Raw genomic sequence first — 23,798 nt, forward strand, 5'->3', positions numbered from 1 at the left:
TAGCTGTAAGCTCATAATTTTAACACTTGGCTTGTCTGCTACACTATTTCTGAATAGTAATGAAACACTCTACTATTTCATTTGGATGATGTTTATATAAATATGTAACCAAATATTGGAAAATTTTAAATCAACCTGCTACTAACCATGAACTCTAATACTTGGACATTTTTTATGACTATCTCTCTTAATACACTAAAATATTCAATAACTTATTTGCACATTATGTGAAAAATTAATTTTTGACAAAATTTTATTCAGAGCATTAGGAAAATCATACTCAAAACACAGAAATAATCAGACTCTATAACAACGCTGCATAGATAGTGGTATACAAGTTCCCTGACGCTAAGTGACTTCTTCCTAACTAAAACTTCAAGTCACCAGGTAGAAGATGGTAGAGGCATTATTTCCTCTCTCTGAGGCTGGAAAAAATGGCTTTAATGGTGGGATGTCACACCATTTAAACAACAAAGATTAGATTATCCCCCAATTTAATTCTATTCCCTTCTTGTTATTTCTCAGAGATGAAAACTTAGAATGTAAGGATTATTGGAAGGGAATAGGAGGTAAATTACCTCTTAGGAGATACCCTGATCCATGCCTGCTTTAATCCGAGAAAACACTGAATTAAGTTTTAAAAATTACAACCACACCATTGTGCTTAAGTAAAATTGCCAATATGAATACTTTTTTACATAACACATTACATGTATATAAGAAGAAAAATGACCTGTTTCCAATCCTTTGACCTTCAGTAGAAAAAAATGTTACCACTAACGGGGATCTGAAAAATAGTTTTCATGACAGAGCATTAACTCTATAGAGCTCAAAATCATTTCTCAGTACTGAAAATAGCCTAAATCAATGACAAATGGCTAAATTTCTTAAGATTACTTTTTGAAAGGGAAGACAATTTATTTGGAAGGAATTTGTAGCTGAAAACATTGTTCATTAAGAAAACAAACATTGTTACCCTGAGAAAGACTCTTAAAACTGCCAGTGCTTTCAGAGGCCCCCCAACAATGCATGAAAGAGCAATTTGTAGGCTCTAGCTTCTTACAGTTACCTATATGAAGAAGAATGTCTTGACCTAAACAGTGATTTGGGCTTCTGTGTGATGATACGGATAACAGGTCATAGCCAAGTAACTAAACGTGATGGTCTACAAGCAAATTTTGCATTCATTTTAAGCAGACTTCTTCCTTTTCTCTTTTCTAAGAGAGAGCTTGTAATTCTTCAAATGGCCTTGGACTCAAACCTACTGTTCACAAAAAATAATCTTCTGTAAGCAAATTGGTAGTTTTCTTACAATAGTAAACAAATTGTCTGGTTTACATTCTTTAATCTATGCCTAGAAAATAAGGCATTAGTAATTCTTCATTGGCCACTGCAGAGCAGAGACGAGTGTCTTCTTTCTAATCAGAGGCATATGCAAACATTCCTCAAAGTGCATTGTTATTATTTTTAACATCTCTTATACATTTACAAAGTGAACATTTGTGACTCCCTACATATTTTTAGTATAAAATAATGCTTATTCCCAACACCTTACATATACCATAATTACTGGAGAAAAGACAAAATGAGAACAGCTACAGAAGTAGCAAGATATTTTTTACAAATAAAAATACAATATGCAAAAAAACGGCAAGTTAGTGATAACTGGTAAAATGAACTCTCAATAATATTCCACTTTGGGGTCCAAATTAAGATTTCACAAGTTTGAAGCCTTGTCCTGTGTCCAGCACGGTAGGAAGAAACCAACTCATTTTTAATCTTTTCAAGCACCTAAAACAAGTTTTGCAGATCCAAAAAAGGTTCAGACCACACAACCAATTTGCCAAATGCACTAGTGGATATGTAACGCGAGGAAAGTACAACATCCAGTGCTTGGCCACATCGCTTCCTGTTGGCAAATGCAGAGTGTAGTCACTCCACCGTTTTGACACGCCATACACTGCTTTCACTGTGCGTCCCTTTTCAGTCCAGCAGATGTTATTAGTGGAGTTGCAGTTATATTCTACCCAGTCTTTTGTAAAGTCACCCAGCTGTGGTGGGTCAGCTTCTTCAATATCTATTGTTTTTGTCATCTCTGCTCCTTGCACTGCAATATACTGGTCATTGATTTTTCTCACTTCTTTCACCCAGGGGGTTGAATTCTCACTGTCTAATATGATAATAAGTCGGGAACAGAAGGAACCGTTCTTTTCTCGCCACCATTCTAAAAGTGTGTCAAGGCGTAGTATGTCTCCACCTGTGAACAACAGAAAGTTCAGTAGAGCAAGAATTTCTGAAGTGTCTTACTAAGAATACTCTTTTGTCTTAAATGTATTTTCTTTAAGTTCTTAAAATATGTAAGAAAAAAAAAAAAGAGGGAGCCTTTATTTCAAAGTATCTTTTTCAGAAGAATTTTTAAAAACAAAAAACAGACTTTCAGCTTCAGGTAAAAAATCAAACCAAAAAAAAAAAAAAAACACTCCCAACCCCCCAATCATCCTGTTATTCACATTAAAGGGATATGCTATGATAAAATAAGAAAATTATTCTATAAAGTTAAATTTAGTGAAAAAAATTAAAATTATACAGCAAAGCAAATATTCTACATCAGGGGCAGCAAATTATGGCTTGTGGTCAAATCCAGCCTGCCACTTGTTTTGCATAGCCTGAGAGCTAAGAACTGATTTTATATTTTTAAAATGGTAAAAAAAATTTTTTTAAAGAGCAGAAATTTGTGACATGTAAAAATTATAGGAAATTTAAATTTCATATTTCTATAACATTCATTTATTTATATTCAGTCTATGGCTGCTTTTATACTACAATGGTAGAGCTAAGTAGTTGCAACAGGGACTTTATGGCCTACCAAGCCAAAAATATCTGGTCCTTACAGAGAAAGTTGGCTCACCCCATTCTACACTTCTGATAAATTAACTTATCCTCATATATAGGTACCTACAAGATGAAAAACACTCTTCCTACCAGTAACAAGAATGAGTTTGGAATGGGTTTATTTTTAAATCAGTTTTATACCTGAACAACAACAAAGGATTAAAAAAACATATACCAGACAGATCTAAAGTAAATATATTTCTGACTTAGAAATCTGTCTTATAGCTAGTATTTACATGTGGTTCATTATGGATGGGTTTTTTTTGCATTACTTTTGATTTTTAAATATATTGCATTAAAATGTTATCTCCATCATTTAATTTTTAGCACCCTCTTAAATTCTGTGCCCCAAGCAACTGCCATTCTCACCTCACCCTAGTCCTGGCTCTGTCTCAAATGGTATACTAATCCAGTCATTCCAATTCTAGGAATTTACCCTAAGGAAAGGGCAGAAATGCAGACAAAAAATTACATATAAAGATCATCTTCCCACTTATCTAAGATAGTGCAAAATCTGAAACTACTGGGGGAATGGATATAAATTATGGTATAACCTTATAAGAAGAGTTTTATAATAAATGATATTTATAAAGACATTTTAATGACAAAAATATCTATGATATTAGAAAAAGCATGACACAGAAGTGTATCTACAAAAATAACAGCAGTAGTTATTTCCAGGTATTTGGATTTCAGGTGGTGTTTATTATACTTCTTTATATGTTCCAAAATTTTTATGTTGAATATATGTTGCTTTTATAATTAGAAAAAAGTTTTAACATGCTACAATTTACTAATACAAGTTCCAACAACCTAACTTCAGAATATGTATTTTTACCAAGAGCAACCATGCTCTTTGCTAAACTATCAAAATGACAATACCGGAGAGATAGAGAATCCTTTAGAATTTGGATTCTATTAATAATATGACCTATAAAGTCAGGGTATATAACATTTTTTATGAATAATTAATATTCTTTTATTCATCAGCCTGCTGTATCTTAGACTGTGACAACGAAAAATTTGTTTCATGAACTGCTCTTACACTCATACCTATTATCTCAGAGGCACTATTTTTCACATATTACTAACATATTGCTTCACAAAGACCTCCAGGAGATATCTTTTTAAATATGATCAAGCTCACTTTTCTTTATGGCCAGTTTTATTAAACTTCTCTGGAGATGACAGGACAACACAGATTACAAGAGTTATTATACAAATTCCATCTGCCACAAAACATCATTGTTCTAACTTGCCTGTATCATCGTTCTAACTTGCCTTCTACAACTATTTCAATAAATATTCTTCAGCACACTCTACACTAATTCTCTTATAAACACACTCTTTAGATATCAGCAAGAAATTTAAAGCAGTATTAAAGCCCTTTATACTATTTCTCTCCTCTTGTTTTGTTTTGCTCTGCTTTCTCCTATGAACAGTTTCTATGTTGCATTTGGCTTTTGGCCCAGATGCAAAATATTTACATTTATCTCAGATAACAGCCATCTGATTCAAGTAATCTAATTCAAGCCAACAGTTCAAGTAATTGAGACTGCTTTTTAAAGACTTTGTTTACCTATGATAAACTGCTTTATAGGTTATCTACATTTTTTATGCATTTCTGTCTCTCTTCTCATTACCATAATTGTTTTTTACCCTCAATCAAAGAGGCAAAAATATCAGGTTCTACATTATGAAGCCCCATAAATGTAAGAAGACTACATATTCTACAAAGTACTATGAGTAAAGGTATGGGATAAAGGGCACATACAGATTCTCTTTCTCACAGTGATTTCTGGACCTACTCTTAACTTGCTCAAGTAAAATCCAGTCGTGATGTTTCCTATTTAGAGGTTTTTAGAAAAATACCTATTGATAAACCTCAGTGCTTAGCGTTCTTTGTCACTTGGCTTGGAATGAATTAAAGCATTTTCTTCAGAGCAGGGGTGTTCAATACTACTTCTGAGATAAAAACAACCTTTGAGGGTTGTTTCAGGCAGGCGAGGAGCAGGAACTGACTGAAAGGAGGACTCATCCACTGGGCCGGGTGCCTCAGGCCGTGGGGGAGTATACAGTTGCTGAATTATTATGGGACAAAACCTAGCCTTGGGAAAGGGAAGGCCTGTCAAGCTATGCTTTCTCCATTTTTTTCCCTACTTCTTTTACAACAAAGAAAGACTCTCACAAAGAAAGTTACACATACAGGAATAGATCTTCTGGGCTAATAGAAGAATTCTATAATGGTTAACTTATTGACATACTTTAAAAAATATTATAAAGATAACATTGCAGAATGTAACTGCTAGACATTTACCCAAAATATAACCCTACTTTAGTTTGTCTTCATAAATTATTCCTAATTCATGGTGAATGAAAATTTAACAACACTTTTATGCTATTTATCTTGGTGTCTATTACATTTCCTAAGAAATGAAAAAGCTAATATAAATATCAGTAAACTGAGAAGCAAGAAGAACTACAATCCTGCAGCCTGTGGAACAAAACCGACATTCACAGAAAGACAGACAAGATGAAAAGGCAGAGGGCTATGTACCAGATGAAGGAACAAGATAAAACCCCAGAAAAACAACTAAATGAAGTGGAGATAGGCAACCTTCCAGAAAAAGAATTCAGAATAATGATAGTGAAGATGATCCAGGACCTCGGAAAAAGAATGGAGGCAAAGATCAAGAAGATGCAAGAAATGTTTAACAAAGATCTAGAACAATTAAAAAACAAATGAACAGAGATGACCAATACAATAACTGAAATGAAAAATACACTAGAAGGAATCAATAGCAGAATAACTGAGGCAGAACAACGGATAAGGGACCTGGAAGACAGAATGGTGGAATTCACTGCTGTGGAACAGAATAAAGAAAAAAGAATGAAAAGAAATGAAGACAGCCTAAGAGACCTCTGGGGCAACATTAAACACAACAACATTCGCATTATAGGGGTCCCAGAGGAGAAGAGAGAGAGAAAGGACCCGAGAAAATATTTGAAGAGATGATAGTCAAAAAATTCCCTAACATGGAAAAGGAAATAGCCACCCAAGTCCAGGAAGCGCAGAAAGTCCCATACAGGATAAACCCAAGGAGAAACACGCTGATACACATAGTAAGCAAATTGGCAAAAATTAAAGACAAAGAAAAATCATTGAAAGCAGCAAGGGAAAAATGACAACATACAAGGGAACTCCCATAAGATTAACAGCTGATTTCTCAGCAGAAACTCTACAGGCCAGAAGGGAGTGGCATGATATACTTAAAGTGATGAAAGGGAAGAATGTACAACCAAGATGACTCTACCCAGCAAGGATCTCATTCAGATTTGATGGAGAAATCAAAAGCTTTACAGACAAGCAAAAGCTAAGAGAATTCAGCAGCACCAAACCAGCTTTACAACAAATGCTAACGGAACTTCTCTAGGTGGGAAACACAAGAGAAGGAAACGACCTACAAAAACAAACCCAAAACAATTAAGAAAATGGTCATAGGAACATACATATCAATAATTATCTTAAATGTAAATGGATTAGATGCTCCAACCAAAAGACACAGACTGGCTGAATGGATACAAAAACAAGACCCATATATATGCTGTCTACAAGAGACCCACTTCAGACCTAGGGACACATACAGACTGAAAGTGAGGGGATGGAAAAAGGTAGTCCATGAAAATGGAAATCAAAAGAAAGCTGGAGTAGCAATTCTTATATCAGATAAAACAGACTTTAAAATAAAGAATGTTACAAGAGACAAGGAAGGACACTACATAATGATCAAAGGATCAATCCAAGAAGAAGAAATAACAATTGTAAATATTTACACACCCAACATAGGAGTACCTCAATACATAAAGCAACTGCTAACAGCTATAAAAGAGGAAATCAACAGTAACACAATAATAGTGGGGGACTTTAACACCTCACTTACACCAATAAACAGATCATCCAAACAGAAAATAAATAAGGAAACAAGCTTTAAATGACACAATAGACCAGATAGATTTAATTGATATTTATGGGGCATTCCATCCAAAAACAGCAGATTACACTTTCTTCTCAAGTGCACACAGAACGTTCTCCAGGATAGATCACATCTTGGGTAACAAATCAAGCCTCAGTAAAGTTAGTTAAGAAAATTGAAATCATATCAAGCATCTTTTCTGACCACAATGCTATGAGATTAGAAATAAATTACAGGGAAAAAATGTAAAAAACACAAACACTTGGAGGCTAAACAATATGTTACTAAATAACCAAGAGATCACTGAAGAAATCAAAGAGGAAATCAAAAAATACCTAGAGACAAATGACAATGACAACATGATGATCCAAAACCTTTAGGATGCAGCAAAAGCAGTTCTAAGAGGGACGTTTATAGCTATACAAGCCTACCTCAAGAAACAAGAAAAATCTCAAATAAACAATCTAACCTTACACCAAAAGGAACTAGAGAAAGAAGAACAAACAAAACCCAAAGTTAGCAGAAGGAAAGAAAACATAAAGATCAGAGAGGAAATAGAAACAAAGAAAACAGTAGCAAAGATCAATAAAACTAAAAGCTGGTTCTTTGAGAAGATAAACAAACTTGATAAACCATTAGCCAGACTCATCAAGAAAAAGAGGGAGAGGACTCAAATCAATAAAATTAGAAATGAAAAAGGAGAAGTGACAACAGACACCACAGAAATACAAAGCATCCTAAGAGACTACTACAAGCAACTCTATGCCAATAAAATGGACAACCTGGAAGAAATGGACAAATTCTTAGAAAGGTATAACCTTCCAAGACTGAACCAGGAAGAAATAGAAAATATGAACAGACCAATCACAAGTAATGAAATTCAAACTGTGATTAAAAATCTTCCAACAAACAAAAGCCCAGGACCAGATGGCTTCACAGGTGAATTCTATCACACATTTAGAGAAGAGCTAACACCCATCCTTCTCAGACACTTCCAAAAAATTGCAGAGGAAGGAAAACTCCCAAACTTGTTCTATGAGGCCACCATCACCCTGATACCAAAACCAGACAAGGATACTACAAAAAAAGAAAATTACAGACCAATATCACTGATGAATATAGATGCAAAAATCCTCAACAAAATACTAGCAAACCAAATCCAACAATATATTAGGAGGATCATACACCATGATCAAGTGGGATTTATCCCAGAGATGCAAGGATTCTTCAAAATATGCAAATCAATCAATGTGATACACCATATTAACAAATTGAACAATAAAAATCATATGATCATCTCAATAGATGCAGAAAATGCTTTTGACAAAATTCGACACGCATTTATGATAAAAACTCTCCAGAAAGTGGGCATAGAGGAAACCTACCTCAACATAATAAAGGCCATATATGACAAACCCACAGCAAACATCATTCTCAGTGGTGAAAAACTGAAAGCATTTCCTCTAAGATCAGGAACAAGACAAGGATGTCCACTCTCACCACTATTATTCAACATAGTTTTGGAAGTCCTAGCCACGGCAATCAGAGAAGAAAAAGAAATAAAAGGAATACAAATTGGAAAAGAAGAAGTAAAACTGTCACTGTTTACAGATGACATGATACTATACATAGAGAATCCTAAAGATGCCACCAGAAAACTACTAGAGCTAATCAATGAATTTGGTAAAGTAGCAGGATACAAAATTAATGCACAGAAATCTTTCATTCCTATACACTAATGATGAAAAATCTGAAAGAGAAATTATGGAAACACTCCCATTTACCACTGCAACAGAAAGAATAAAATGCCTAGGAATAAACCTACCTAGGGAGACAAAAAACCTATATGCAGAAAATTATAAGACACTGATGGAAGAAATTAAAGATGGTATGAACAGATGGAGAGATATACCATGTTCTTGGATTGGAAGAATCAATATTGTGAAAATGACTATACTGCCCAAAGCAATCTACAGATTCAATGCAATCCCTATCAAATTACCAATGGCTTTTTTTTTACAGAACTAGAACAAAAAAATCTTAAAATTTGTATGGAGACACAAAAGACCCCGAATCGCCAAAGCATACTTGAGGGAAAAAAACGGAGCTGGAGGAATCAGACTCCCTGACTTCAGACTATACTGCAAAGCTACAGTAATCAAGACAATATGGTACTGGCACAAAAACAGAAATATAGATCAATGGAACAGGATAGAAAGCCCAGAGCTAACCCACGCACCTATGGTCTACTAATCTATGACAAAGGAGGCAAGGATATACAATGGAGAAAAGACAGCCTCTTCAATAAGTGGTGCTGGGAAAACTGGACAGCTACATGTAAAAGAATGAAATTAGAACACTCCCTAACACCGTACAAAAAAAAAACTAAAAAAAAAAAAAAATCAGTAAACTGAACATCTAGAATTTATTTCCAAAGCCACCTTTTAAAAAATACTTGAGATAAATTATAAAAGACTTAAGAAAAATGCAAACTTTTGGGAAAATGTTTACATTAAGTAATAAATCCTTCATAGAAATGTATAACATGCTTGCTTCTTAAATTACTTTCTTATAAAACTTAAAAATAACTAAGGATATATACATGGCCACCGAAGTTATGCCTTTTTCGCCCCATTTGCTTAGGGAAGAGGTTATTATTATAAGCATTGCAGTAGCTTTCAATAATCAGTCCCTGCTTTTGGGTCTGAAATATATTTCTGTAAAGATTTTTGAACAGACTAGAACTTTTTCTCTTGTGCTCTGAAGTACACAGAATGCTATACTTTACCTGAACTTGAAATAGCCATAAAGATTAAAAAGTTATTTTACACATTGTGTTATTAAAAAGTATAGGTCAAGTAAATGATTTTATAAACTATTATACTGAAGTAGTTTTAATGTTGACTAGCTTCTATATAACTGTATTTTGAAAATGGGTGAACCATGCTAACAAAAATATCTACTGAACCAGAACATGCCATTTCTCTATCTTCATGGTTTTCACCTTTGGCAGCAACATGGTGCAATAGGGGGAAGATTTTAGGGGTCAGGGAGATCTGGGCTTGAATCATGATTCCATCACTTAGTAGTAGCATGACCATAGATAAGTTATGTAACCACTTTCAGCTTTCATTTCATCCTCTGAAAAATGAAGATGATAGAGGTGATAGTATTTACTTCAAGAAATTTCAAGTGAAGATTAAATCTAATAATGTGTATAAAGTACCAAGCATAGTAGCTGTGCTTCAAATGTGCTAAGTATTAGTTTGCCTTTACTCCTTCTAGACAGCCATTGAGTTATTCAATATTTAGTTGCAAAACCAAAAAATAACAAAAATGTATTTATAATAAAACCCTGGAAACCAATCTGGCATGAAATCAGTGAGACCATGATGGTTTGAAATCATGTCTACTTTAACCTTGAGTTTATTTCCTTTCTTCTGGAGTTCTTGTGTTGGCACTCTACCTCTGTCCTTCCATAATACTTTTGTTTATATTTTTCTTTGCTCTGAATATATTTTTCTACTTATATTTTATGATTATTTTATTGTTTGTGTTCATGGTGTAAAACACCTGAAATATTTTATAGAAAAAAAGTAGGATATAATTAAATCTAAAAGAACTATTTCTAATCTAAAATAAGAAATTACCTTTTTTCATGATTCATTCAATGATTTCATCCATCTATCTATATTACTTAAGGATCTCCTACTATATGCCAGACTCTCTTCCAGGCACTAAGCAAGTAATTCATAAAACAAAGCCTTTGACTTACAGAGCCTCATTTCTCCCTTGGCAAGAAGACTTAATATTACCCCTTCTATTTACAGATGAGAGAACTGAAACAGACAGTAACTTGCCTCAAACAACACTGTTGGGGCAAATGAGGACGAAGCACTGATCTAAGCACTACTCCAACCATATCATATCACCTGCTGCTTAAAACTATGGTGAGCTTTCTAACATAAATAAAACTGCATATGTGAAGAACTATTGACATCAGCATCCTGTAACACCTTAAAGACTTAGAAGTATTAGTCAAATAAGTTAATCAGCTTCTGAAAAATGTAACTACATTTAATAATTCTGAAAATACTTTAAAGGGAAACTAATTATAAGTCTCAGATCAAGCAGTCAGATTTTTTTCTTCCAATCAACGCAAAACATAATTTTCAAAACCTTTAGAGATTACTAAAATTATGCTAAACCAGTATGCCAGAGAAAAGGCAAACAAAACAGTCGTATGTATACTTGGTAATCTGTGAAGTGGAAAACTGAGAATCTGGAAACTTAATGTTTCAGTGTGAAGGACAGATTTCCACGAATAGGCGTATTTTTACAATAGTGAAATTGCCAGAGGTGGATTTACCTGCAAGAGCCCACTCTCCTGTACCATGGGTGTGCCCACTGTAATACAAAACATACGTATCATGTCTAGGTCCATCCACAGTCCGAAGTTCAAGGAAAGCTTTCAGTTTGGAATGTAGAGTATCAAAGGACAGGCCACTTGTAGAATAGTCACATCCATAGGTCTCAATCATGTGATATGCAAAAAATCTTTGGATAGCATTGAGCATGCCAGTAGACCTCAAATTTAACTCCTGTACATGTTCTGGTGGAAGAAGTGTTGGCTGACCATCAGGACTGAAGAAGGAGATAAAAAGATCATTTTAGTCTTTATGAAATGTTCATTCTATGTCACATTCCTATTCTTCATTTATAATAAATTATCTAAGAATCATAAGTGGCTAATTAAATAGCACGATTTTTTTTTTTAAAAAACATCTTTCGTAAATTTTCTACAATGCTAAGAATTAAGCTTGGAAAATCAATGCCTAGTTTCCAAAAATTATATTTCTTATCAATAAAACTGGAAGCTGGGAGAATATCTCCAAATGTAGATAGTACTACTTTTCATTCTTTATTCATATCTTCTTACCAAATGACAGATATTAAACAAAACTTTAAAAAGCAAGACTGTACTAATTCTACCCCCAAAATGTTTCAAGAATACCTGAATGGGGACAATAATGAAAGTACTTTTTTCTTGAGAAAAAAATTTAAACAAAATATGGAAGCGATATTTTAAATTATATATTTAATTTCGGTGTTGAAAAAGACAGTGTTTATAAAGTTGTGTTCAAGTTTTACTAACTTAAGGTACCTAAATGATAGAACTTACCTTTTAATAAATGACATTTTAAAACAATTATTATAGACTTCCCTGGTGGCACAGTGGTTAAGAATCCGCCTGCCAATGCAGGGGACATAAGTTCGAGCCCTGGTCTGGGAAGATCCCATATGCTGCAGAGCAACTAAGCCCGTGTGCCACAATTACTGAGCCTGTGCTCTAGAGCCCACGAGCCACAACTACTGAGCCCACGCGCTGCAACTACTGAAGCCCGCACACCTAGAGCCCGTGCTCTGCAATGAGAGAAGCCACCACAATGAGAAGCCTGCCCACCGCCACAAAGAGTAGCCCCTGCTCGCCGCAACAAGAGAAAGCCCGCGTGCAGCAACGAAGACCCAACACAGCCAAAAATAAATACATAAAATAAATAAATTTATTTTAAAAAAATTATTACAATTTAGGTCCACTGCCTTATATACTACTGAATACTAACTGAAGACTTAGACCTGATCCTGGAATACATGTAAAATATAAAATGGCATTTTAGTAAAGATAATAAACCAAGTCTTAAAACTAGCAGGATCAAATCAATATTGAGGGAGAAAAAAATCATAACTCCTATCCAGAAAAGAGATTTCTAGTAGGAATTTTGAAAACTTTATATTTTGCTTCATGTATTATCAATACTATTCTAATAATTCGATAAAAGTTTTCATTAAAAGAACAAAACATTTTGTCCCATATTTGTATCATTTAACAGCCACAAAACAGCAAAAGAATAAAGCAATGCATAATCAAAAATTATAACAGAATAAAAATCTAACTGTGCAAATTACTATTTCCACATATTCTTCCTGCAGAGTTGTCACACTTTATGTGATCCTTCTAAACGTATTTCTTTTACTTCTCATGAGAATCTTCAACTTATATATCAAGTCTTTAACATGGAGAAAATATTGACTATAAAGAGTGTACTTTGTGTTTTTATGTCAAATATTTGAAATCAGATAAAAACTTCATTTCAAGCCCTCTCCCACCCCTGGCCAAGGAAAGTATGATGATTGCTTGGTCAACAGAATTCATTAATGGCAAGGAACTAATTTTTTCTACTTCAAAGGTACTTAACTACAAAAGAAAAACTAAAATTTGGCAATATTTCCAGACTGAAACAGATTTGCCATACATTTGGGGTCAAAAATATTTCCAAATAAAACTGCAATCGAATATTTAACTTCACTGCCAATGTTTTTGAATTCGTGGTATTTGTATGACATTTTCTAGTAGTGTTTTTACATTTACAGTCTCATTAGCGCTTCATAACATTTCTCTATACAGGCAGAATGATATTGTTTGCATTTTAGATAAAGACACTGAGGTCCAGAGAAGTTATGATCTGCATAAAGTAACACAGAACTAGAATTTAGGATGCTGAGGTCCAGTGTACATTTTATTATACTTCACCATGTTGTTTCACATTTTCTTAAACAAGATATCCCTCTCTAAAGAAAGGGTAGGAACTTTACTTAGAAAATCCATTCATATTTTATGATTTTTAGCTAAAATATAAGCTAATCACGTTTATCAAAAATAAAATTTTCATTGAACCCTGAAGATTATATTATTACTCAGAGTAGATAAAGGTTTTTAAACATTTGGGATAAATGGAAAATAAAAAAGCAAAAGTATTATATTTCGAGAATATTATAGTTTTGAAAAAATGAGCTATCATCTTATACCAATATTAGCAAAATATTAAGAGTCAAGTAGCTATTACTTATTATACTAGGTTACCGTACCTGCAGAAGTTGGTGGGAATCACAATGGCATATCCAACAGATGTTCCTCCTAAACAGTTACCCAATTCATGGAAGAGGCCATGAGCCATAGATTCCAATGGCAAAACAATTAGAAACATGCTCAGGAAGATTCCATTTGTTGGCTAAAAAAAATTTAAAACAGAATGTTTACATAGAGTGTGTGACTGAACTTATGTATGTGTATATGCATATATTTACATAAATGCATATTCATTCATTTTTTTGCCTCTACTTCCAAAAAGGATAAAAAGGATAATTAATGACCTAAAAACCGTTGTAAGTTGAAAGAGACATGTGTATACATGGATGAGCAATGAACCCTAAATTTATCTCTAAGCTCCTTGGAAGTCATGGCAAAACAAATACAGCACATTGTATTTTTATGATGTGCTGTATTTTTATGATGGGATGTCAAATAACATCCCACTCAAACTAAAAAACAAAACAAAAATATAACTACACCCTTGATATGACACAGAAAAAGCCAGAAAACAAATCCTTTCCTGTTAAAACCCACATGCTCTAAATCATTTTACAAATAACACACTCATTTACTTTATCAGAAAAGGTACTTTAGAAAGGGCTTTTCTTTCCCCTGTGAAATATCCAGAAATCAAGAGAAAATCTTAAACTGTAAGCTCCTTAAAGCTATCAAAATGAATTCCATTCTTAAATTAAACTTATAACAAACTTTTCCTTTGAACAGCTCTAGACTATAAATTCAAAACTGTAAAAAAAAAAAAAAAGTGTATATATATATATATATATATATATATATATATATATGACATATATTGAAGACATTTAAGCAGCCTAAAAACAGAATGGAAAAAGGGAGGCAGGAGACATATTAAAAGAAGACAAGATTTAAGTAGTATTTGCAATTAAAAGAAACAAACAAAATATTAAACAACCCATTTAAATGAAAAGGAAAAGGAAGGATGAGTACCAGTACTGACCTATATTTTTACAATACAGATAGTATCCCACATTTTTTGTGTTGCTACTGCACATATTACACAGTTATGTGTCTATGTGCATGAATACAGTATTCTAACACTAATAAGTCATTCATTTGATCAGAATTTTAATAAAAAAATGAAGTTGACTCCCATAATGGAAAAATGGATATAATGCCCTATTTTTGGTACATTCTGTGTTATCAATTACATAAATAATACAGTACATGCTCAATTTAGAAACAACAGAAAATACAAATGAGTAGAACTATGATTAGAATAATTCCAAGTACCATCATCCACACACAGCTAACTTTTTAAAATATGTTCAGACATCATACAATATATACAAATATTCACAAATATTTATTTAGTTTCTTACCAAAGTGCAATGATGTATAATGTTCTGCAAACTTTTTAATATGTTAAAGCCTATTAATGTAATTCTAAATCATTTGTAAATACCAAATGATGTTACTATCATATTTATAAAATTTTAATTAGCTGATTTCCTATTTATTGTATTTAGATTCCTTTTAATTTTCTCCTATAATAAACAAAACCAGAATAAGTATGGAGCTCTCTGATTATTAATTATGTTAAATACCTTTGATCATTTTGGTTTCATCTTTGGTGAAGTATTTTGCCATGGGGCTGCCTTTCTGTCACTGATTTACAGTTTTACTTTGCTCTCAGTATATTTTAGATAAAAGTCTTTAGTTGGATACAAACAGATGGAGAGATATACCATGTTCTTGGATTGGAAGAATCAACATTGTGAAAATGACTATTCTACCCAAAAGCAATCCACAGATTCAATGCAATCCCTATCAAATTACCAATGGCATTTTTCACAGAACTAGAACAAAAAATTTTACAATTTGTATGGAAACACAAAAGACCCCCAATAACTAAAGCAATCTTGAGAAAGAAAAAGGGCTGGAGGAATCAGCCTCCCTGACTTCAGATGATACTACAAAGCTACCATAATCAAGACAGTATGGTACTGGCACAAAAACAGAAATATAGCTCAATGGAACAGGATAGCAAGCCCAGAGATAAACCCATGCACCTATGGTCACCTAATCTATGACAAAGGAGGCAAGAATATACAATGGAGAAAAGACAGCCTCTTCAATAAGTGGCACTGGGAACACTAGACAGCTACACATAAAAGAATGAAATTAGAACACTTCCTAACATCATACACAAAAATAAACTCAAAATAGATTAAACACCTAAATGTAAGGCCAGATACTATAAAACTCTTAGGGGAAAACACAGGCAGAACACTCTAGGACATAAATCACAGCAAGATCCTTTTGACCCACCTCCTAGAGAAATGGAAATAAAAACAAAAATAAACAAATGGGACCTAATGAAACTTCAAAGCTTTTTCACAGCAAAGGAAAACATAAACAAGACGAAAAGACAACCCTCAGAATGGGAGAAAATATTTGCAAACGAAGCAACTGAGAAAGGATTAATCTCTGAAATATACAAGCAGCTCATACAGCTCAATATCAAAAAAGAAAAAACAACCCAATCCAAAAATGGGCACAAGACCTAAACAGACATTTCTCCAAAGAAGACATATACAGATTGCCAACAAACACATGAAAAGATGCTCAACATCACTAATCATTAGAGAAATACAAATGAAAACCACAATGAGGTATCACCTCACACCAGTAAGAATGGCCATCATCAAAAAATCTAGAAACAATAAATGCTGGAGATGGTGTGGAGAAAAGGGAACCTTCCTGCACTGTCAGCAGGAACGTAAGTTGATATAGCCACTATGGAGAACAGTATGGGGGTTCCTTTAAAAACTAAAAATAGAACTACCATATGACCCAGCAATCCCACTACTGGGCATGTACCCTGAGAAAACCATAATTCAAAAAGAGACATGTACCACAATGTTCACTGCAGCATATTTACAATAGCCAGGACATGGAAGCAACCTAAGTGTCCAAGGACAGATGAACGGATAAAGAAGATATGACACATATATACAATGGAATATTAGCCATAAAAAGAAACAAAATTGAGTTATTTGTAGTGAGGTGGATGGACCTAGAGTCTGTCATACAGAGTGAAGTAAGTCAGAAAGAGAAAAACAAATACTGTATGCTAATGTATATATATGGAATCTAGAAAAATGGTACTGATGAACCTAGTGTCAGGGCAGGAATACAGACGCAGACGTAGAGAACGGACTTGAGGACACAGCGGGAGAAGGGGAGGCTGGGATGTAGTGACAGAGCAGCACTGACATATATACACTACCAAATGTAAAATAGATAGCTAGTGGGAAGTAGCCGCATAGCACAGGGAGATCAGCTCAGTGCTTTGTGACGACCTAGAAAAGTGGGATAGGGAGTGTGGGAGGGAGGCTTCAGAGGGAGGGGATATGGGTAATATGTATACATATAGCTGATTCACTTTATTGTACAGCAGAAACTAACACAACACTGTAAAGCAATTATACTCCAATAAAGATGTATAAAAAAAAGTCTTTAGTTGGTTGTATTGCAAATACCTTTCCCTCTCTGTGACTCTGTTAATACTGTTTTTTGCTTAACATAAGTTCTTAAGTGTAATGTAGTCATTTTGCGTCTTGTTAAATCTTCTCCACCCACCTAAAAGTCAAGAAGGTATTGTACATTATCCTCTAAAGGCTTTGTTGTTTTGCACTTTGCTTTTAGGTCTATAATCCAAATGTAGTTATTTTTATAATAACAGTCCAAATTAAGTTTTTTATGTGAACACCCAATTATCTAATTATTGAAAATCTCAACCATTCCACATTATTGTGCCATCTTTGTCATAAATCAAGTATTCTGATATCTACTTTTATACTCTTATGTTCCACTGGCCTATCTGTCTATCCTTTCAAATATTTTCTTTTGCCTACATTTCCTCCTTTCTTTCTGGGACTCCAGTAAAACACAGATGATATCTCTCTGTATCCTCAATGAGTCTTATCCTTTTCTCTGTATGGTATTTTCTCTATTTTTCCTCTTTAAGCTCCTTCTTTCATAGCTTCGTCTGAACTATATTTTCCAGTTCACTAATGCTCACTTGTCATTTGTCTAATCTGTTAAACTAGCACACTGAATGAATTTCAGGTATTTTATTTTCTGATTCTAAAACTTGTCTAGTTCTTTTTCAAATCTGCCTTGTCACTTTCTTATAGTTTCTAACTTCCTACCATTATGTACTATCTTTGCTTTTTTTCAACTTGCTAAGTATGATGGCTTTCTTTGTTTGATAATTCCAATATCTCAAGACTTTTTGGTCTGCCTATTGTCTGTTGGTTCTGCTGCTTCTTGCTCTCAATGCCATGTGAGTGTGTGTGTGTGTGTGTGTGTGTGTGTGTGTGTATCTGGTTATATTTATGAGCTGAACACTGTATGCAAAAAAACTATTTTATGATTAATTTCGGACCTAGAATAATTATACCTTCTCCAAGAGGATGTTTGTTTCTTCCAGGATGCTGGGGGTTATTAACAGTCTACATATCTTAATCCAGGTTTGACCACTTAATCCAGGTTGGATCACTAATAGGATACAATGTCAGGAGGCAAATTCGTTAAAGGACATAATGTACGTATTAAAAAATATATTTCTGCTATAAACACCATTTCTTCTCATACAACTTATGTATGTCCAAGAGAATTTACATAGTTTGTATATTGGTTGGATTAATGATAACTGTATCAGTGAGCAAAATTACCCTTTTTTGACATAGCTTACAACTTAAAAGATGGAACAATTCTCACAACTATTACTACAGAAACTTCAACTGCTTTTTCAGTTAACTCATAGGTTTAACGGGTAATCATCTTATCTACAAATATTGATAATTTCATTTTCTTTTCAATTTCTACACCTTCTATTGCATATGTTGCTCCATTATAATAGAAAATGCTTTGATCAATTAAACAATTATTCACATAAAAGTGGATAGGGAACTTTTAGATATGGATGGCCAACTGTACTACACCATAAATATAAGGGACTTGAGCAACTGCGAATTTTGGTATTCACAGGGGGTACTGGAACCAATCCCCTGTGGATACCGAGGGAGGACTGTACGTTCAAATTATGTCAGCCATTTATATAAAATAATTATTGGTGGGGTGATCAACATGGCAAAGGAGTAGGACAGGGAGCTCACCTTCCCCCCACAAAAACATTAAAAACACATCTAGGGCTTCCCTGGTGGTGCAGTGGTTGAGAATCTGCCTGCCAATGCAGGGGACATGGGTTCGAGCCCTGGTCTGGGAAGATCCCACATGCCGCGGAGCAACTGGGCCCGTGAGCCACAACTACTGAGCCTGAGCGTCTGGAGCCTCTGCTCCGCAACAAGAGAGGCCACGATAGTGAGAGGCCCACGCACCGCGATGAAGAGTGGCCCCCACTCGCCGCAACTGGAGAAAGCCCTCACACAGAAACGAAGACCCAACACAGCCAAAAATAAAAATAATAAATAATAAATAAAAAAATTTAAAACAAAACAAAAAAAACCCCCACATCTACAAGTGGAACGATTCACATAGAACATCTACTGAACACTGACAGAAGACCTCACACTTCCCAAAGGGCAAGAAAACCTCCACGTAACAGGGTAGGACAAAAGGGAAATAAAAAAGAAAGAAATTGGGACAGGGCCTGCACCCCAGGGAGGGAGCTATGAATGAGAAAAGGTTCCTGAATCCTGGGGAGTCCCCTCACTGGTAGGGAAATCAGCCTGGATGGACGGGAGCTTTGGCGCCTAGGAGGAGAGCGCAACAACTGGTTTGCGGAAGGTAAAACAGACAGTCACCTGCACAGAAGGTCGTCACTGCCACCCTGTGCTCCCCCACCTGAGACAGTCAGCTGTTGGTGAGGGTGGGGGCTAGGTGCTGAAGTACAGGGTTCAGGGGTCAGACCCAGGGAAGGGACCAGGGTTGGCTGCATGGAGACAGCCTGAAGAGGCTGGACTGTGGCAACAGAGGGGGTACTCAGAAGAAGCCAGGGCCTGCCACAGAGGCAAGGCGCCATTGTTGGGGGGTGCAGGGGGAGAGGGGTGGGACCACCATTAAGAGCTCCTTTCCCTGTGAGTGCTCCCAGGCAACAGGACACTGCCCACAGGAGCTCCATTGGGGGGGGGGGCGGTGTGCAAGTCATTACCGCCATCCTGGGCTCCAGAGGTGGGCCGCTATGAGACCTAAAAGCAGGCTGCCCTCGCTATCCCAGGAGTGTACAGACAGCAGCCGCCCATAGGAGACCCCCAAGCAGGTGCCAAGCCCTGCCCCCACTGTCCTGTGAGTGCACAAGGGCCACTGAACCCACACACCCCACATCAAAAGGCAAAGGCCAGCACACGTTGAGAAAAGAGACAGCAAGCATCCAAACTAAAAGCAGCCCCTCTATTTCGGAAAAGATGGCAGAGTAGAAGGACTTGAGCCCACCTTCTCCCATAAAAATACCAAAACCACAACTAACTGCTGAACAACCAACAACAAAAAAAGACTGGAACCTACCAAAAAAGATATTTTACATCCAAAGACAAAGAAAGACAAAAAAATATCCACAACAAGATGATAGGAGGAGTGCTTTTGTGACATAATCAAATCCCATACCTGCCGGGTGGACAACCCACAAACTGGAAAATAATTATACTTCAGAGGTTCTCCCACAAGAGTGAAAGTCCTGAGCCCCATGTCAGGCTCCCCAGCCTGAGGGTCTGGCATCAGGAGGAGGAACCCCCAGAGCATTTGGCTTTGAAGGCCAGCACGGCTTGAGTGCAGGAGCTCCAGAGGAGTGGGGGAAACACAGACTCCACTCTTGGAGGGTGCACACAGGTTTTACGTACACTGGGACCCAGCACAAAGCAGTAACTCCATACGAACCTGGGCTGGACCTGCCTATGGGACTTGGAGGATCTCTGGCAGAGATGGGGGTCAGCTGTGGTTAAATAGTGGGGAGGGGGAGCAAGAACACTGATGGCAGAGGCCCCAGAGAATATTGATCAGCATGAGCTCTCCGAGAGGTCATCGCCAGTTTGGCATCAAGACCTAGTCCTACCCAACAGCCTACAGGCTCCAGTGCCGGAATGCCTCAGGCCAAACAACCATCAGGATAGGAACACAGCCCCATCCATCAGCAGACAGGGTGCCTAAAGCTGTACTGAGCTCAAAGCAACCTCTAAGCACACCCCTTGACACGGTCCTGCCCAGCAGAAGGACAAGACCCAGTTCCACCCACCAGTGGGCAGGCACCAGTCCCTCCCACGAGGAAGCCTGCACAAGCCACAGGACCAACCTTACCCAGCAGGGGCCAGACACCAGAAGTAAGAGGAGCTACGATCCTGCAGCCAGCAGAAAGGAGACCACAAACACAGAAAATTAGACAAAATAAGAAGGCAGAGAAATATACTCCAGACAAAGGAATGAGATTAAAAACTCATAAGAACAACCAAATGAAGAGGAGATAGGCAACCTACCTGAAAAAGAATTTAGAGTAATGATAGTACAGATGATCCAACATCTCAGAAAAAGAATGGAGGTACAGATCGAGAAGATACAAGATATGTTTAACAAAGAACTAGAAGATTTAAAGAACAGAGATTAACAATACAATAACTGAATTGAAAAATACACTAGAAGGAATCAATAGCAGAATGATTGAGGCAGAAGAACGAGTAAGTGAGCTGGAAGACAGAATGGTGGAAATCACTGCCACAGAGCAGAGTAAAGAAAAAAGAATGAATAGAAATGAGGACCATCTATAGAGACCTCTGGGACAATATTAAAGACACCAACATTTGCATTATAGGGATCCCAGAAGGAGAAGAGAGAGAGAAAGGGTCTGAGAAAATATTTGAAGAGATTATAGCTGAAAACTTCCCTAACGTGAGAAAGGAAACACTCAAGTCCAGGAAGTGCAGAGTCCCATATAAGATAAACCCAAGGAATAACATACTGAGACACATAGTAATCAAACTGACAAAAATTAAACACAAAGAAAAGAATACTAAAAGCAATAAGGGAAAAACAACAAATAACATACAAGGGAATGCCCATTTCAGCTGATTTTTCAGCAGAAACTCTGCAGGCCAGAAGGGAGTGGCATGATATATTTAAAGTGATGAAAGGGAAAAAACTACAACCAAGAATACTCTACACAGCAAGGCCCTCGGTCAGATTAAATGGAGAAATCAAAAGCTTTACAGACAAACAAAAACTAAGAGAATTCAGCACCACCAAACCAGCTTTACAACAAATCCTAAAAGAACTGCTCTAGGCAAAAAAGAAAACGCCACAACTAGAAACAAGAAAATTATGAGTGGGAAAACTCACTGGTAAAGGCAAACATAAAACAAAGGTAGGAAATCACCCCCACACAAATATAATATCAAAACCAGCAATCGTGAGGAGAGTATGAATGCAAGATACTAGAAATGCACTGGAAATTAAGAGACCAGCAACTTAAAACAACATTGTACATATATAGACTGCTATATCAAAATCTCATGGGAACCACAAACCAAATATCTGCAATAGATACACACACAAAAAAGAAAAAGCAATCCAAACACAACACTAAAGATAGACATCAAGTCAAAAGAGAACAAAAGAAAAAGGGAAGAAAAAAAACCTTCAAGAATTAATCCAAAACAATGAACAAAACAGCAATAAGAACATACATATCGATAATTACATTAAATGTAAATGGATTAAATGCTCCAACCAAAAGACATAGACTGGCTGAATGGATACAAAAGCAAGACACATATATATGCTGTCTACAAGAGACCCACATCAGATCTAGGGACACATACAGACTGAAAGTGAAGGGATGGAAAAAGGTATTCCATGCATATGGAATTCAAAGAAAGCTGGAGTAGCAATTTTCATATCAGACAAACTAGACTTTAAAATGAAGACTGTTGCAAGAGACATAGAAAGACACGACATAATGATCAAGGGATCAATCCAAGAAGAAGATATAACAGTTGTAAATATATATGAACCCAACATAGGAGCACCTCAATAAATAATCAAGTGCTAACAGCGATAAAAGGAGAACTCAACAGTAACACAATAATAGTGGGGCACTTTAACACCCCACTTTCATCAGTGGACAGATCTTCCATGTAGAAAATCAATAAGGAAACACAGGCCTTAAATGACACATTAGACCAGATGATTGTGATATTTATAGAGCATTTCATCCAAAAGCAGCAGATTATCCAGGATTGATCACATACTGGGCCACAAAGCAAGCCTCAGTAAATTGAAGAAAACTGAAATCATATCAAGCATCTTTTCTGAGCACAACACTACAAGATTAAAAATCAACTACAAGAAAAAAAGGTAAAAAACACAAACACGTGGAGGCTAAACACTATGCTACTAAACAACCAATGGATCACTGAAGAAAGAAAAAGAGGAAATCAAAATATACCTAGAGACATGGGCTTCCCTGGTGGCGCAGTGGTTAAGAATCCACCTGCCAATGCAGGGGACATGGGTTCGAGCTCTGATCTGGGAAGATCCCCAATGCCGTGGAGCAACTAAGCCCCTGCGCCACAACTACTGAGCCTGCGCTCTAGAGCCCACAAGCCACAACTACAGAGCCTGCAAGTCACAACTAGTGAAGCCCACAAGTCACAACTACTGAAGCCCACGTGCCTAGAGCCCATGCTCTGCAACAAGAGAAGCCACCACAATGAGAAGCCTGCACACCGCAACAAAGAGTAACCCCCACCTGCCGCAACTAGAGAAAGCCTGCGCACAGCAACGAAGACCCAACGCAGCCAAAAATAAATTAAAAACAAAAGAAAATACCTAGAAACAAATGAAAACAAAAGAACGATGATCCAGAACCTATGGGACGCAGCAAAAGCAGTTCTAAGAGGGAAGTTTATAGCAATACAATCTTACCTAGAAAACAAGACAAACCTCAAACAAACAACCTGATCTTACACCTAAAGCAACTAGAGCAAAAAGAACAAGCAAAACCCAAACTT

The 23,798-nt window shown here is 36.1% G+C and overlaps 1 protein-coding gene across 3 annotated transcripts in view; it reads right to left on the minus strand.

Moving 5' to 3' along the window:
* Nucleotides 1-235: 235 nt before the first annotated feature.
* The window catches only part of TMEM168 (transmembrane protein 168), a 61,097-nt gene continuing 37,534 nt past the window's right edge, over nucleotides 236-23,798 (minus strand). For all 3 annotated transcript variants that reach the window (XM_082472327.1, XM_082472328.1, XM_082472329.1), the window contains 3 exons: nucleotides 13,794-13,936; nucleotides 11,236-11,510; nucleotides 236-2,257 (listed from right to left, as the gene is read on the minus strand). In XM_082472327.1, the coding sequence (XP_082328453.1) occupies nucleotides 1,710-2,257; nucleotides 11,236-11,510; nucleotides 13,794-13,936 (966 nt within the window). In that variant the 3' untranslated portion in view covers nucleotides 236-1,709. The remainder of the gene's footprint in view (nucleotides 2,258-11,235; nucleotides 11,511-13,793; nucleotides 13,937-23,798) is intronic.

The sequence above is a fragment of the Balaenoptera physalus genome (genome assembly GCF_965194825.1).
Source record: "Balaenoptera physalus genome assembly, chromosome: 8".
Classification (NCBI taxonomy): Eukaryota; Metazoa; Chordata; class Mammalia; order Artiodactyla; family Balaenopteridae; genus Balaenoptera; species Balaenoptera physalus.